This window comes from Dunckerocampus dactyliophorus, chromosome 9 (genome assembly GCF_027744805.1).
Source record: "Dunckerocampus dactyliophorus isolate RoL2022-P2 chromosome 9, RoL_Ddac_1.1, whole genome shotgun sequence".
In the NCBI taxonomy this organism is placed as follows: Eukaryota; Metazoa; Chordata; class Actinopteri; order Syngnathiformes; family Syngnathidae; genus Dunckerocampus; species Dunckerocampus dactyliophorus.
In genome coordinates this window covers 10,780,535-10,799,188 of record NC_072827.1, presented here as the reverse complement: position 1 = coordinate 10,799,188, position 18,654 = coordinate 10,780,535, and the positions used below count along the sequence as shown (strand labels likewise).

At 41.3% G+C, this 18,654-nt stretch overlaps 1 protein-coding gene across 2 annotated transcripts in view; it reads left to right on the top strand.

Annotated features, from left to right (window-relative positions):
* LOC129187512 (receptor tyrosine-protein kinase erbB-4-like) overlaps positions 1-18,654 on the top strand; it is a 357,011-nt gene that overhangs the window by 217,923 nt on the left and 120,434 nt on the right. For both annotated transcript variants that reach the window (XM_054786945.1, XM_054786944.1), the window contains exon 3: positions 6,253-6,439. In XM_054786945.1, the coding sequence (XP_054642920.1) occupies positions 6,253-6,439 (187 nt within the window). The remainder of the gene's footprint in view (positions 1-6,252; positions 6,440-18,654) is intronic.

Genomic DNA, 18,654 nt, shown 5'->3' with positions numbered 1-18,654 from the left:
ATAGCAAAAAATAGAAAAACACGGGAGAGTGTCACAGAGACGTCTGCCACGGAGGGCGCCATCTTTGATCTGATTGTTACATTACATTACTTTGGTCCCCATAAGCTTTCAGACCCTACCAGTATTGTTCCAGGGGGTTAACAAGACTAAGAACTGTTAGTTTTATAAACGGCAATGAGGAAGACAATGAAATGAAGCCTGCAACTTTCTTACGGGTGTCGGATGGCCATGCTCTCTGACAGCTGTCAGCCACGATGACTACGCCGTGCATCAGCTGCAACATCATTTCACACACAAACGTGTTGATTATCAGTAGGCCAGCATTGAAAGACTCCTCTGACTTGCCTGTCTATTAGTGACAGCAGCTATGATTGCGACTGGGAGAAAGAGGGTACAGCCTGTCGCTTTGATTCATGCAATAGAAACTCGTACTTGGTGGCTCCTTGCCAGTCTCCACAGACATTACACCCACTCCTAAATGACATTTAATGTGCAAAGCAGTGGCTGTCCTCAGGCTCAGTCACCCCGGGCCCCATACAAGACTTGAGCACTGAACCCTGTGCTAAGTGTTTCAGTGTGGTCTCCAACCCCACAGCATATACTTCTCACTCAGATGTTCCGATTCACCTCACTGGCATGATTGAATATGGAGAGACTGACCTCCAAGGCACGTGCTGTCAATATTATGATGTATGCATGTGCCGCCACCACCACCATTCCCCATTATCCATTTTGACTCTCTTTCTGGCTCCAGTCTGCCTCACAGTCAGGAGATCTGGGTTCTGTGTGGGTTTTCTTCAGCTTCCTCCCACATCTGAAAAATGTGCATGGTAGGTTCATTAGAGACTCCAAATTGCACATGGTTTAGTTGTTTAGTTGTTTGTCTTAATGTGCTCTGTGATTGACTGGCGACCAGCCCAGGGTGTACCCCTCCTGTAATAGGTTTCAGCGCTGTGTCCTAATGAGGACAAGTGGTATAGAAAATGGATGAACGGTTGTCTCACACAGAGTCTTCAACAATGTATACTGGCAATATGTTTTAAATATGGTTTTTGCAAGGAAAGAAACAGAAGATTATGGGCCGCACAGTCTGAAGATCGATAAAAAATTCATGTATTGCTGCTTTCTGAGTAAAACTAATTCATGTTCAGTTTACGGTCTAGAAAAGTTCAGTGCGCGCAATTGGCAAACTTGAACTAAAAATGAGAAATATTAAGAATCATATCACCCTTCAGCGACGTAATTGCAGTTGGGCCACACTTTCAGAGCTCAGTATTTCCCCAAATGATGGCTGATTCTGCTGCAGTGAACATGTCTGCCAAAGCCAAATCTAAAGGTGCATGGATTACATAAACTGGGCCAAAGAAAAACGTACAGCTATGGAGGCAGCTGGCAGAATGCCACTATAAGTCTATTAACCTTTAAGAGGTTCAAGCACAATGAAGGCAAACAGTCCAAATAGAGATTTGGCAAAAGCTCAATCCAGGAATGAGTCCAAAAGTCAGCCAAAGGTAGCTAAGACTCCACATCAAAATAATAACAGAACTGTCTAGACACATCCAATAATCAAAAATGAAATGTTGGTAATCCCGAAATTGACACACTAGGGGGTATACAGTGAAAGTGGCTCAACCAAACCAGGCTTTGTGCTCAAGATGTAACCCGACAACATCCGCAATCAGACTTGGTCCTGCGACGGTAGTTATCAACTTACTTAGTCAAGTCCGGTTTTCGGCTTTGTGCTAAGTCCGCGTTCACATGAAAGGGGGTGTTTGACATCATATTATTCTATTTCCGCTGAAAAGTGAAGCAGTCCCAGCCAGTGTATAAAAAATGAGTACGTAATTATAAGCATTATGAGGAGTTCCCAAAAGATTATGACAAAGCAACACTGTCGCCGGTAATAGAGCAAGGAAGGACCACTGACAGAACAATGCTCAGCATCTAATGGGCAAGTTAACATTGATTTATTATACTAACCATAATTTAAAATATATTATACACATACATAATATTTAATAACTTAATATCAAAATATATTGTAAAATAAATTAATACAAATATTTAATAACTTATTTATTTAAATCTTTGAAGTATGTCTTCTTGTATGTCGTTGTGACCACTAGATGGCAGTGTTGATGTGAGTAGTCGCAAGGACTGCTGTGACGTTTACGTCTGCTAATACTGTCCTAATTATGAATATTTCATATTGCATTTTATTCCTGGTGCTCGTGTGAGCATATGTGGCGTATTCCATTGTCTGAAAATCTATCTCTCTTATAGATGGATCAGGTAATGCTCTGTTGTTTTTGTTGTTTTTTTTCTCCATGTCCCCTCGGGAACCTCGTAGGTTCTCAATAAATGGTGACGCCATCTCTGAGTTTGTTAAACAGTTAAACAGCACTTCCATAGCTGATTTTAAGTTGAAAGCCTGGACATAACCTGGTCCCTACCAGGTTATGAGTTTAACGTAAGATACCATGGTGATAGAGCTGCTTTAAAAGAGTCCGGCTTTCAACTCAGCACAGCTTCGCTAACCCACTAAACTCGCTTCGCAGAATACCCCCTTGAGGTCGCACAGGCAGTTTTAATGGACCAGACACCTCAGTGACAGCAGATAGAAACGGCACAAAATAAATAAAGTGCATCCCAACAGAAACATGAATACTCTCTGTGCCTATGACAACACACTATGTCAACGTGAAACCTTTAAGGACAGACACAATAAATCCTAGAACACTTGTTGAACTCATTCTAATGTCAGTGTCCCCACCATTAAACATGTATTAACTATGAACTATTACTAGCATAAACATCTTTTGAAATAACATTTCATTATGCAAATCAGTTATAAAGTGCTTAATTTAAATGTCAAATGCAAGAGCGTATCATGCCAATTTTGTCTTTCTCCGCAGGACAGGGCATAGTGTTTTTGTTTTCTGCGCTTTTATTTTGCTTTCTGTTTCGTGTGTTATGCTTCTGCATGACTCCCATCTAGCATCGTCATTAAAGCCGAGGTCACAACTGGAAGTACAATTTTTTTTTTGGGCTGTGCAATTTTTTGCGTCCCCCAAATTGCTGGGTTGTTTTTTGTTCATTGAGAACGTAGTTGTTGTGACCATGAAGGAGTGAGCTCTTGACATGCATGGAGGATGTATGAAAAATCAGAATGTGTGGTGGCCGCACTAATTATGTATGTGGTGTGCATGTGTGGGGCTTGGCACACATATGAGTCCGCAAGTGTGAGGTACGAAAAAAATCACATTTTTCCCAAACCTGACACCAGCAAAACATACTAAAGACACACATTGGCCATATGGACGACCTACAAAGACATACAAAGTGCGTGAGTTTGTCTTGCAACCTAAAAAAAAAAAAAACAGAAGCAGTTTTTTGCTTTTTATTTCCTTGTTGACTGGAGAGGACGTGTATGGCAAGAGCGCTGCTGACGATGCTAGTAATTTGAACTATTTTAGTGCTTTCCTGACTACACTTCTCGAACACAAGATTACAACTGGCTGCTGACTCCCTCAACTTTAGCTCAGATAGATGAAAGGTACAGATTGCTCGAAATAAACTAGTTACAAGTGCTGATAGCTGCAAGCAAGTCTAACTGACTAACTGCTGAAGTTCAAAGCGGTTGCCGAGCAACTATGTCAAACACAAAGCGAAATGATACTGGCCATGGAATTACGGATTCAAAATCAGAAATAGGGCCAATCTGGCGGTCAGAGAGGCTTACCCCACCTTCATCACCTCTTGGCCTAGACAATATTTTTGAGAGCAAAAATGTTATTAATAATATTATAATTATTACACTCCTTGAAGAAAGAGATACAAGAGCTTACTGCAGCAAAAAAATGACGAGAAATTTAGTATTTGCAATTACAAAGCAAGATTTTAAGTGTCTGCATGCAGAAATTCAATGTGTCGACGCACAGAACGCCAACCTCATAGATATGATCATGGGAGACCATGAAGATGTCAGCAACCCTAAGGAAGAGAAAAGAGAACTGAGCAAGGATACCAAGAGGCAAGAGAGGAAATCGAGGAGATGCAAAATGTAAACGCTTCCTTGTACGCTGCTCTTATGGAGTTAAAAAAAACCTTATGGAAGAAAATTGAGCAGTATGCAATGAGTCAAGGTGCTGCAGAATGATATCAATGCATTCCTGGAAGACAATGCTGCTTTGCACGCTGCTCTGAAGGAAGCTAAAACCCTAAGGAAGAAAATAGAGCATTATGCAAGGATGTTAGGGTTGTACAGGATGATATCAAGGTACTATTAAAAGATAATGCTGCCTTAGGTGCTGCTCTCAAGGAAGTAAAAAAACCCTATGGAAGAAAATAGAGCATTATACAATGATATGGGGTGGCATGGCTCAGTTGCTCCTGATGCTGTGTCATCAGGTAAATGTGCTGGCAGTGTCAAAGCGCTTTGAGTGCCTTGGAGTTGGAAAAGTGCTATACAAGTGAAAGACCATTTACCATATCAAGGTTCTACAGGATGATATCAAGACACTATTGGAAGATAATGCTGCCTTGCGCACCACTTTTGAGGAAGAGAAAGAAGCAAAGGGAAAAACATCAATCTGCAAATTAAAAAAATAATTGATGAGATGGATCAGAATGCACAAATGAACGAAGTGATCCTCACAGGGCTCCGGATTACACATCGGTCTAAAGATAGGGTAATCCAAAACAGAAGAGAACCAGATGCAATGGATATTCCTTCAACAAAGCAACAGATTACCAACTTCCTACAATCAAAGGAGGTGGCTGCAGATATCAAAAGCATTGATACTTGCATCCCAATATATGGCAGAAACGACACCATGCCTGTCATCATCATGAAGTTCACCAACAAGGAATTTAAAACTGCACTGCTGAAACACTGCACTGCTGGCTGTCTAACCTTTTGACAGCCCTTGACGCCCTGTGACAATTCTGGCTGCAAATGAGCATCATATGTTACTTTTTAAACATTAATTATCACACAAGTACAGTGGAACCTCGGTTTCATACACCTTGGTTTTTGTAGGAATACGTTTTTGTCGAAAATGATTGCGAAAAACATGTTTCATTGTTTTGGTTATTGTATGGCCAAACAGTGGCCAAACAAAGCATTCACACATTGCTGACACAGTCTCTTTGACAAATGGATAATGGGTCTCTTAGAGGTGGGACACTGTAGACAGATTCCGGCCACAAAATCCTTTAGTCATCTTTGTTAGGCATGTTTGGGTGTTTTATTTGTTCTTAGAACACAGAACCATAAAGAGCTATCCTCCTTCCTCACATAAGCACTGTGGGCCTTGTGCTGATGAGGTGTTCATGCACACTGAGTGTGTCTGAGTGTTGTGTTTTTTTTTTTTAATCAAGGCTACAAAATAATCCACCATGATGCCAAAGAAAGTTGCAAGTGCCAGAACTTTGACAAAGAACGCAAGAAACACTATTGAATTAAAGTACAAAGCTCGTAGGAAAGTACAAATTGCTTTGGTTTTTGTACATTTCGGTTTTCATCCCACCTTTTGGAATGGCTTAATGACGAAAACCGAGGTTCCACTGTATAAAAACACTGACTGTCAACCCATATTCTACAACACTGGAGTCTTACTGCTTTGAATGTTAAAGCGATTTTTGGTGGTGTTTTCACATTTATATCACCCGTTGAGATTGGTCCTTTTGGAATACGTGTTGCAATAAAGCCAAAGAATGCGCAGTATTACTAATTTAATTCTCTGAAACAATTTTCTCTGAAGCAATTACATTTTCCTTGGTTGAAAATGGATTTGCCTCATAGTGGACAAACATGCATGTTCGTTTAACTGGAGAGTCGAAATTGCCCTTATGCGTGGATTTGAGAGTAAATGATTGTTTGTCTATACTAGTATGTGCCCTGTGATTGACTGGTGGCCAGTCCAGGGTGGGCCATGCCCCTCGCCCAACGTCAGCTAGGATTGGCTCCAACTCAACTATGACCCTGAACGGGATAAGTGGTAGAAAACAAATGGCCTACCTTAGCGGTTGGCTTTAGCATGTACTCTATAGTTTATTCTCCAGACCAATTCTAAGTTATTTGTACTTGCCAACATTGTTGCTAATTGATATTGACGGTTGTTGATGATAAACCTGACCCTCTACATGGTCATGCTGCGTTATGCTTTTTTCCCCACATTAAATTCTGTTTCAGTATTTCCTGTATTACTATAGCACCCACTAAAAGAGCTTTCTGTTATTTTTTTGCAGTCTATTCGAGAAGTGACAGGCTACGTGTTGGTGGCTCTGAACCAATTTGACTACTTGCCTCTGGAGAACCTGAGAATCATTCGAGGGACTAAGCTGTACGAGGACCGCTACTCGCTTGCGATCTTCCTCAACTACAGACATGATGGAAACTTCGGCCTGCGTCAGCTGGGTCTGAGGAACCTCACAGGTGACTGACATTTTGTCTGTGTTCTCTGTTGTAATGAGTATGTTAAATGTCTCACGTACAACCCACTGGGCTGTAAAACCCAGCCATTCATTAGTAGACTGTGACTGTGATAGCTGATAGGAGGGCATGTGTGGGTGGCTCCTCATGAACAATGGACCTTTTTGTTGCTAGGTTTCCTTTTGGCATTTCAAGCCCAGAAGCCACATAGAAATGAAGCTCTTGACTTGATAAATCTCAGGCATTTTCCTCTGCAGGGCCTATGTTGACAAAAGCGTGTGTCAAACCAACTGTGAATCGAAAAATTTGATTTACGCTGTGGGTTTTTATAGGTGTATGCAGTGGCGAAAAGGCCATGCAATGTTTATCTTGAAGAGAAATAAACAGAGACTTTTTCAGTACTGCACATGTATGTCATTACATTACCCTTATAATTGCTTCTAACAGAAAGAATAAAACATTAGAATTACCGTGGAACCTTGGTTAGCGTCCAAAATTCACACCGTGTATGCCTCAGTTTGCGTGCGTCATCTGGTTAGCATACAATATGGCATGCATCTTGTCGTGTTATTAGTAGACTTTGTGAGTTAAACTGTGTTCTTAATATCGTATCACAAAATGTCCTTGTTAGCGGCCTATTAGCTTGCTAATACATGGAAACAGGAACCTGAAGTCAGCCTGTCTATGATGTAAAGAGCAGTTGACCATAATTATTTGCTAACTATCACAGTCACGCCACAAGTCTAAAAAATGTTAACATAAAACACAATTTTTATAGTTTCAGGTCCGTTTTACAGTTGTACATGCGTAGGACATTTCTAAATGCATATAAGTGACAAATGAAAGGGATAAATCAGGGGTGCCCCAAGTGCGGCCTGGGGGCAATTTGCGCCCCACGGCACAAAATAGAAATAAAATACATTTTAAAAAAACCCAACAAAATCTGAAAAATTAAGCAAAAAAAAAGTAAAAAGTAACCTTACATGTTCATTTATCCCTTTCATTCATCGTTTATATGTATGAATATGCATTTCGGATTGTTTTCTGCATGTAAAAAAACATTTTGTGTTAACTTTTTGGCTTTCTGGAACAGTTTAATTGGAGTTAAAAACTGATTTGGTTAGTGTACCCTTTCGGATTAATGGCGCTAACCAAGGTTTCACTGTATTGTGCTTCTATTAGTGAGAAATGGTGCACAACTGACTGGAAAATAATTGAATTTCTTCACTGTAGCGTCTGATTTAGATTAATTCAATGCAATCAGCCTTAAACCATTCTTGTTTTATAATTGGCTTCCAATGTTTGTGGCCTGAGGCCAGCACAGTCCAGTAGTGGTTAGCATGTTTGCCTGGTTTCGGACCCCCATATCTGTATGGTGTTGGCATGTTCTCCCCGTGCTTGCTTTTGATTTCCTCCCGCATCCCGGCCTCTTGCCTGAAATCAGCTGGGACAGGCTCAGTATCAAAAAAATGGCCGGATGAATGTTTGGTCTGACCACCTCAAGGTTGGTCACATATTCTTTCAATTATTTTGTCCCCAACCCTTTGGCTGTTGTTCGGGAGACAACTGTATGATTTCTAGTCATTTTATATAAATGTTCAGACGGTTTCTGGACTACATAATTTGAATAAACAAAGTAAACAATGGAGTCTTCCACTGTTGTTGTGGAACTTCAGTGTGAGCTACCGTGATATGATTCAACTTGGATTCCGTCTCACATGTTGTTGCGCTGTACTTTGTGAATTTCTTATGTCCATCACCACCGGCAACTTTTTTTTTTTTTTTTTTTTTTTTTTTGCCAAGATGGTCCTTTTCATTTTAGTGCCAAGCTGATGTTGCAGTGCTCAGGGAGCTGAGGCTGGACTCTCTGAGAGGATACTGTTAGATGTACCATCCATCGCCCCAAGCCATGATGTGCAGGGGAAGTGGATCTGCTTTCCAGTGGTCTCAACGTTCCTATTCACTATTGTTTTCACATACAACATTATCAAATTGAAAATGTTTAATATCAGAATAGAATGGAAAAGTAACCCATTACCATTTATTTTGGGAAAAAAGTAGCTTCCAGTGAGAGTGCTTTAAAGCGGATGATGACCACCGATATTTTATGGTGTAGAGCCATTAAGTTACACAAAAACAACAAAGTCTGACTTTGAAAGCCTTAAAGTTGGACTTAACATTCAAAGTCGTCGTATGACTTGAGGCAGTCCAACACTAAAATGTGATGCCAAATTGAAGACGAAATGTATTCAACCTAACAAACATGTATATGATTGAAAACACACCCGATATCATATGAAAAAGCAACATTTTCACGGATCTCCCCACAGACTCTGTAAATTGTCACATTCCTACTGAGGACAGGCGGCATATCTAGAAAATGGATAGATGGAAGGAGCAAGCTAGTTTGCTTTTAGCCACCCACGTTTGTTTAAACGCTTAAGAGGCGGTTTGATGAGGTCATCTTTTGCGCGCTGGCAAATATGGGAGCCCATTTTTGCAGAGCTGCTGGAAATGTAAATTCCTCTTAGAGAGTAATAAAGTATCTAGCTAGATATCAAGGCGGCCACGCCGGAGCTAAGATGAAAGTCAAGGGGCTAGCAAGGAAGTGGAGATTCAAACCTTCGGTACCTTATATTATCATGGGAAACTTGAATTCACTACCAAATTTGTACTTTACTGAACAGTGAGTGTCCCAGAGGCTAACGTGAGGAGCTAGCCGACTTCAGTACAGTCAGAGCGGTTCCAGGAACAAGAGCCTGTGGAAGGTGTACGACCTTGTAAATGCGTCTTTTCAAATTATTAGAGCTGGCTAGAGACTAAATAACACCCCTGTAGTCGCCTTCGTATTACCCAATATAATAACATAACCGAAATTAGCATTGATATACTTCCTTGTTGCTTTTTTCTGGACAGCATACTTCTTTGTAGTGGTTATTGTGTTATTGATGTAACATTACTGACATCTAGTGACCAGTGCAGAATACCACATGCCTTTGAATGCATCTTGAGAATGTCTATTTGTATTTTACGTTATTTTGCCATTTTCATGCTTGAACTTGCTAAGTTAGGCCAAGAATAGATCAAATGCGACCCAAGCCTCTTTCATATGTAAATGCGATATGTACCTGATACTACTGCAGTCCATACGTTCAGGTGGCGCGTATCCAACTTATATGTCATTTCAAGGAGTGTTTTGGTGTTTTGCCGTGCAAAAGTTGGGGAAAGGTACTCACAGATGTCGACAAAAGTCCCTCGTGTCATCCGGAAAGTATTTTTAAAAAGCTGTGCCAGTGAAGCGACTGACGTCAGCGTCCCATCACTGTCCCCCCACAAACTGCCTTAGCCAGAATTCTTGCCCTCTTCTTAATTTCTTACACCAAATCATTTGGTTAAAAAAAAGTTGACTCCGGTTGCACAAAAACCCCTAAACTTGCCACAAATGCATCAGGAGATGTCATATTTACTTCCGTAAACACCCTCACAGGTGTGCAATCTTGAACTTCACCCTTCAAATGTACTAAAATAATTGGGAAAGTATGCATTGTTCAATGCACAGACTTAAAACTGCATCAAAAGTGCACTATAATGCGCTTAATTTTGTGAGTATGTTGAGAATTAATCTGCTGTTGAGTGAATTTGCTTTCTGATGTGATCTCTCTTGTCTCGGCAGCAGCAGGCACGCTATGGTAAATCTCCATTGAAGCTCGAGCTTCAGCTCATGGAAGCTGACAGCGAGAAAGGAGGACCCTGATTGAAGTAACCAGCAAAAATAAACTCACTTCCAGGGAAGCTGAGCTTCACTGGAGGTCTCCGGAGCAGTGCGGTCCTTGATTTTGACTGACAGCAGCCAGAGGAATGAGTGGAGGTTTTTTTTTTTCCCCTTTACCCGGCATGTGACAGAGTCACGCAGATTTGAGGGCAGACAGCAATCAGAACAGACATAAAGGCTACGTTCACAGTGAAGAGTATGATGTCCAATTAAGATGTTTTGTTAAAGTCAGATTTTCTTTTTCTGTTGTCGTTCATATCACCAAAACAATGCGACTCGTCAATGTGAACGCAAAGCGTACGGGAAATGACGTCCATGCGCAAAAGCTCAACGTCACACGCGTTTCTGTGTGTTTACGCCGATTGCTGCCGTGTCTGTGCTCTCCTCGGCGCGTTTGTGGCAATTTGAAGGATTTTGTGCAAGCTCCCACTGACACAAATACAAGTTTCACGTTTTTGATAATGTGAAACTACATAAAAAGATCGGATTTTAGCAAAAAATCCAAAATGGGCATCATACCTTGCAGTGTAAACGTAACCTATAAGGCAAAGTTAGACTTGATTGGATTGAATTTTGGTCAGAATTTTTGTTTCGGTTTTATGCGTTGATGAAAGTATCAGTTCATTTCATTATAGTTTTTGTCAGCTTTTATTTGTTTTGGTGAATTACCATCTCATTTTTGGTCAGGGAAAAAAAGAAATGTCGACAAACTATGATGAAAATTATACGCCGACAAAATTAACGAGCTGTGGGCTCGCAGGAAAAATGAACTGAAAGCTGACCAGCCACAGTCTGTGTGGCCGCAACGTGAGGTTACTTTTTTTGGAGGGGGAGGAGCGAGCTGCCGTAGCATATGCTAGTTCCTTGCCGCAGCGTTCTAGTATTGCTAAAGCCACTGTCTTTTCGTGCTTGATCATATGGGTCCATCAGCTATGTGACATCTAAAAGAAAAGTTTAAAAACATCTTTGGATAGTTTGTGTTACCTGTCTCATTTATCACAGGGTCCTCGACGTTGCTGTCAAATTAAAATCATTGCTCCAACCGCAGAAGGTCAATATAATCCATAAGTAACATATAAGAGGATCAAATGTATTAACTACATCAGGGCCTAATCGAGAGAAGGCGCTGTAGAATAGCCCCTCCAGTGGCAAAACACACCCGCATTACTTGATTTGGAATTGCCTTGGATGAAATCAATTTGTCGCTAGTATATTGTAGCAGTGCTCGTATTGATTTTTCTGGCTACCTCACTGAGTGCTGTGAATAGACTCTGTGGACTTGAGGGGGCTAAAGGATGGGGTGGAGGAGGTTCCTGGCTGAGCAAGGATAGGACTCCCTCTGATGCACCTTTCAATCAAGCTTAGCCAACTTATCCCCAAGAATGTGCGAGAAAGTTTGGGGATGCTCTGTGCACACAAAGTGAATTAAAAAACAGAACTTCTGTATTCACCACTCAGGATTAAAATCAGTTTGTAACAGTCTGGGCGACTTAAAGACACAGGGTTGTGTCAGTGTTTTGAGCTCAGCACATGAATGGACTTGCAAACGAAATTGGGAGGAGTTGCTAGAGAGATGGATGTTTGCTTTGCAAGCCCATGTGGAAGTACTCATAATCAAGGCAAGATACACCTGTTAAAGGTGCCTCCTTGTGTCTCCTTTATCCCCATCCATGGGTTCCCATATTGCATAAGGGACTGTGAATAAATCTACATTTTATGTGAATACAGCATATTATATAGACTGTAAATTTAAGTTCCTCTCAGGGGCTCTATTAAAGGTTACAGTGTTTATTTTGTCTTTCTTATTTCTCTTAAAGAAGACATAATATTCTCAGTTGCATGACAAAGCAACCGGTGATGCTGTTTTAATCAATCAGACGCCAGAAGAAAGCCAGATTAACAAGACTGACAAACTGAACTCGATGAAGCAATTTCAGTAGAAATTGCTTGTGCATTCTGAAGCTAAATTGAAATGTAGACTGAATGTTGAAATATCCTAAAATTGTGTTGAAATGTATTCACTGACTGAAGATCGAACCAGCAACCATTGGGTTGGTAGACGACCGCCCTACGACTTGAGTCATGCCACTGTGCACAGGATATGCAGAATGATACATGTACTCTTTAAATGTAAAATCATCTTCCACCAATCAGGGGTGAGATTGAAATTGTCCATTTTGAATGGGAAAAATGTCACAGGAAATGTTGAATTATGGAAAATGTGGGACGTTTGGGACAAGCCCTGATTGATAGCCTAGCGTGTCCTGAATGAGCTAAACAATTTGATGTCGGATGGTTTGAAGCGATTAGGAAATGTGGGAGTAGTTGGAGCCCAAAAAATGGCTGAATTTGAAATGTTGGAATGTAAAAATGGAGACTTAAAAATGGAGAATATTTTGATCGATTACATGAGGACTGAGGATTGGACCAGCAACAATGGGGTTGGAAGACAACCAATCTACCACCCGAGCTATGCCACCTGACCCTGTAGAAGAAGTGGAATGTTACAGTAATATAAAATAGAAAACATTCCACCCGTAGTTGCCACCATTTAATTTGTCCATTCCTTTTTAGCAGACTTAAACTTGAAATGAAAAAAATTAAGACTTAATGTTCAAATGTTTAAAAAAGTTTAATTAATACAGAAGGATTGAGGATTGAAGCAGCAACCATTGAGTTGGGGGAAACGACCACTCCACCTCCTAAGCCAGAGAAGCGCTCACTATCACAGATTTGTGAACAATATTTGAGAGAAATGGTGATATTCTGACTCCGGCTTCCTCCCACATTCCAAAAACATGCATGTTAGGTTAATTTGCGACTCTAAATTGTCCATAGGTATGAATGTGAGTGTGAATGGTTGTTTGTCTATATGTGCCCTGCCATTGGCTGGCGACCAGTCCAGGGTGTACCCCGCCTGTCGCCCGAAGTCAGCTGGGATAGGCTCCAGCATGCCCCCGCGACCCTCATGAGGAAGAAGCAGTATAGAAAATGGATGGATGGATGGATGGTGATATTCTGAAAAAATGGGGGCAAAAACAAAAGTGTTGCGTTTGTATTTTTGTGGAGTGTATTTATCTGAGTTGAGAGTGCTGTTGGATTTTACATTCCAGGAAGCAGTTGTCCCCCAAGACATGCAAAAAACCACACCTGCACAAACTTAACAACAAAACAAAACCTTACAACCACAGCCGTAACAAAATTGCAAAGGAAGAAAGCAAAGAGTTTTGGAAAGTCCTTACTGTTGCCATAGTTTCCCTCAAATTCAGTTTTATGGCCATAAAAGTAAAATGCCAAAAGCATAAAAAGTAGGTTTTGTTGAAATAAACATGACCCAAGCAACCAAGGTTAGTGTTACTACAAATGATATGATTATGATTAGATGTTATGACATATGATATGATATGATATAGAACACATCCAATGGCCATGGTGTCAACACAGCAGAAGTCACGTGTAGTGCACCATCACATTCTAGCTCGAGTCTGCTTCTCGGGCTAAATAATAGCCTCAGTAAGGAGCACAGATGAGTTGTCTGATTGAACATAATTTACTATGCCCCCTCCTACTCCTCTCTCGTTTTAGCCAGAATATCTTTATTCTTTCAGACTTGCTCAGTGTTGTTGATTCATCTTACTAACCGCCCAACGCCTGCACTGCGTCTGTCCAAAATGTAACTTCCAAACTGAGGCCCCATCTGCTGAATGATCCTCTCTCATTGCACGCATGTACACAAGCCTGCAGTATACGCCAAAGGCATTATCCACTCCTTCATGGCCCATCTGCTCTCTCTTTATTTGTCTCATTTACTGTCTCACTTCCATTTCTTTCCCCTCTCCTTTTTGGCTCTCGATCCCTTAAATTGCACTCAACTGTCCTTATGTGTCATATTGATACTTTTTACAGATACACTGTAAAACCTTGGGATACGGGCTGAATATTTAATACTTTGAGAGCTATTTTAAAGATGATAGTAAGGTTAGTAGTTAGTAGAATAAGGACCCAGCAGGATACAGTAAAGATGTCAGTTATGAGACTCATTCCCTTGCCTTCCAGTGCTGGGCAGAGGCACAGGCCTCACCTGGCCCCCAGTTTGCAATTAGCTCTGTTCATAACCCATGCTGGGTCTCTTGCTAGTAGCTGGAGTCTTTCACTTAAATGGTATTTCACTTGTATAGCGCTTTTCCACCTCCAAGGCACTCAAAGTGCTTTGACACTGCTAGCACATTTACCCATTTACCTACTGATGACAAGGTATCAACTGGGTGTTCAGTATCTTGCCCAAAGACACTTCGACACGCTCATGGGAGGATGGAGGATGGAACCTGCAACCTTCAGATTGGGAGACGACCACTCTACCACCTGAGCAAAGCCGCCCCCATTTCTGTACTGTCTAAACATTGTGTCTTCCGTTTCCGCCTGAGGTTTGTTCCTGTTTCTCGTGTTTCCATTGTTCCTTATTGTATGTGTTATGTATGTTGCCAAGCACATCTCCGGGTCTGTAGCTACTTCTTTGATAGTGTTAAGCCCCTTTTTTGGTTCCTCGTTACGTAAATTGACACTAACAAAACACAGTATTGTTTGGCCCTTCAATGGGGCAAAAGTCCCCCAGATTCGTGTATTCTAACAGCTGTGTAGAGTCTCAAAGACAGTTTACAATTTAATTCAAACAGGAGTAGATACAAGCAATTGCAATGCCAGTGCTGGAGAGAGCAATTAGCGGCCAATGAAGGTTAAGCGAGGTCCAATCAATTTCCAACAAGGAACTCTGTTCCGCTTTCTTTTAGAAAGTTGGTACAATGGGTGTAAATGTCAATTTTTGTTGTTGTTACGATGTTAGGCACCAGTCAGTCTAGTTGGACTGTAATTGCTCCTCAGACAGTGATTGAAATGTCTCTGCGGTAGTTTGCTGTACTTTATCTAAAACCAAGTGCAAACTATCCCAGTCCTAACAACACACAGGAACTTTGCCTCTGTCTGTGTATCAGTATCCAACCCTTACCTGAACATCCAGAGAGAATTTGGGCTCCACACCAACTTCTTCTCAACATTTTCAGTCGTTTGTGATCTCTGTTTGTCTTTTTTCGCCAGGATGTCGATGCACCAATGGACTGCTTTGTGTAACATTCTCATTTGACTTTGACAAATTGTGAATTTGTCATGGAGATGAAAAAAAATATCTATCGTATTTTTTTGTCAAGTATCATGAGATTTGGTGTTAGGTGTGTGATTCAAGAGCGCTGAATAAACAAGCAATGCTGGGAGTAATCCGTCCACATCTTTATTGATACCATAATTGGTAAAATACAACTGTTTGTTACGTGTAATATTGTACGACAACCGAGACAGTGTTTGAGAATTGAGGCAAAATTTTGGCAAAAATTCCCATTGAAAAACAAATCATGCAAAAACTTGGGCGTTCAAAAATGAATTTGGCAGGTAAACACTTATGAGTGCCTTTTATAAGGGCGTGAGACCAGGGTGTATGCTAGAGTCCTGTGTCAGGTTGGATACCCACAAGTACATGAATGTAAGGTAATATTTAAAAGCCCTCCTGTCCACTTACTCGGTCTCTTGAATTGCAGCAGGGATCCCACAGCAATTGCTCAATGGGGAAATCATCAGGAAAATGTGCCGCTAAACTCTGAACAGGGGAAGAAAAGGATGGGCAAGGTGAAAAGGACAATTTGAGTCTGCGAGATTCCCGTGGACATAGGCCTTGCTGAGAAAGGAGCATTAAATTACCTGCTTCAGATCCCCAACCATTCAGCATCTACTAAGAGAAGAAAGAGCAATTATGCCACCTGAGGCAAGTTCAGCTCAGTGCACATCACCAGAAATCAGTTGAGCCTTTTGCCTGGCAGCCCGCAGACCTCAGGTCTCCTTCAATTGTGTGCCTAATTGATTACTTCCCATGCAATTACTCCCATGTCACACTCAATATTTCACTGCTTCAGGAAGGGGGCAAGAGGGATGGTCTCTTTGAAGGACGGCATTCATATTGTCACATTTGCAACCCCCTAATGTGGATCGCGTGAAGGCAAGTGTTAAATTGAAGTCTGGAACAGGCCGTCAGTTGTGGTTGCTGTTAATTGATTGCTCACTAATGCCGCTGTCTGACAGAGATACAGACTACCTTAAACAGTAGGTGACATGTTATGACAGATGGAACAGAAGGGATACAGTAAATCCCTTGAAATGTGCCTTTTTTGTAGGTTAGTCTTCTTCTGATACTTGTGACCATAAGTTGGTAATTGATATCATTAATTTCAATGTAGCAGTAACAGTGAGGGCGGCATGGCTCATGTGGTAGAGTGGTCGTTTCCATATCTAAACTGGTGGCTTGATTCTTTGTCCTTCTGTGACCATGTCAAAATATTCTTGGGCAAGGTACTGAACCCCCTACTCCTCCTGGTGTTGCGTCATCTGTAGCTAAATGTGGTAGCAGTGTCAAAGCGCTGAAGGAGGAAAAGTGCTATACAAGTAAAATCTCTCAGCTGACACGCATACATTGACATAAATGGTTAAGACCCAAATATAGATCTACGTACCCCTTACACAAATTCCAATAATACTTGGTCATGCGTCAACATTGTCAGCCACATGTTCTGTTGCTGTGTAAGTAAGTTGTTCCCTGAAAACCAAAAACAGTCATTTCATCACTGTTTATACCTGAGCTCGACATAAAGTTGTCTGATCCCTCAGTATCGTAGTCTGCCCAATCATTGTATCCCGTGTCCGTATTGCCATACGGTCACTAATGATACATAACGCTGTCTCATTGTGACTCCACAACAATGCATTCAAGTGAAAATGTATTTTAATAGATTACCAGTGATAACCCAGTTTGTTGCCTTTACGCAAGACCTCAGCAAATCTTGCAAACCTTCAGTATGTCTCATTAAACTTCAAGTTGCTGAGCATCAAAAGGATTAACTCCACAGGCATGTTTTGCTTGTGCTTTTTTGTAGTTGCCACAGAAGTTTACCAGGGTATCAGGGGGGTACATGGGTTTTACACTAGTGATGCCTCAGTACGGTAAGAATAATAGTAAAAAACAAAAAACAGCAAACAAATTGGGCCGGGATCGGTTCACAGCCGAGTGTGAAGCGGCTACAATGAGAATCAGCACCTCCAAGTCCGAGTCCATGATTCTCATCTAGAAAAGGGTGGTGTGCCATCTCTGGGTTGGGAATGATGTCGTGCCCCAAGAGGAGGAGTTTAAGTACCTCGGGGTCTTGTTCAGGAGTAAGGAAAGGATGGAACGCGAGATTGACACGTGGATTGGTGCGGTGTCTGCATTGATGCGAACTCTGCAGCGGGCCAGTGTGGTGAAGAGGGAACTGAGACGAAAGACAAAGCTCTCAATTTACCGGTAGATCTACTTTCCTACCTCCACTTATGAGTACAAGCGGCCGAAATGAGTTTTCTCCGTAGGGTGGCTGGGCTCCCTCCTTCGAAATAATGTGAGGAGCAGTGTCATCCAGGAGAAAGTCGGAGTAGAACCGTTGCTTCTCCGCATTGAGAGGAGTCAGATAAAGTGGCTCCGGCATCTCGTCAGGATGACTCCCGGACGCCTCCCTGGGGAGGTGTTCAGGGTGCGTCCGACCGGTAGGAGGCCTCGGAGAAGACTCAGGACACGTTGGAGAGACAAGGTGTCTCTCAACTGGACTGGGAACGGCTCAGGATCCGCCGGCAGGAGCTGAACAAAGTAACTGGGGAGAGGGAAGTCAGTGATCTGACCTTGGATAAGCGGAAGAAAATGGATGGATGAAAAACATGTATATATTCTAGAAAGTGAGTTTTGAGATTTGAGTTCTTTTTTTTTTTACATTTTTATGACAGCTGAGAATGTAAACATTTTTTGTGCTGTCAAGAGATTTAAAAAATGTAGAGATTAATTATGATCTGTATTTAATTGATGTAATTAATCACTTTTTTAATCTCACCTAAAACAATGCTGAGAAAAGGTAACACACTAAATATGACTATAATGAATTAATCACAATTAATGCTGTAATTAGACACTCCTAATTGCTTGTCCATTTAATACAAGTTCATGACAGTTTGGTCAGCCAATATCCCACAACAAATACGGTTTGTTTTTATACACATGCAGTATCCTGCTTCAAGTAAAGCTCTCTTTGCCCTTCTGTTTGATGTCCCATGCTTTTGGAGTTTCTTAAGAAGAAAAGGAGAAAAAAGTCCTTTAACGTTCTTTTCTTTTCTTTTTCCTCCACTTTCTAGTTGCAAATGTGTTTGGGTTGCACTATTTAAAACTGAGCATGCTTTGGAAAAGGGGTTACAGGATTTACTGTACTGAAACATCTGTGACTTCTTTCAGTTTCACCCCTTGTTTTTTTTGTGATGGGGGTCTTTTATATGTATAATTGCTATTCTGAAGGCATAAATCAGGAAAATAATACATTTGTAGCCTTGAATGTAA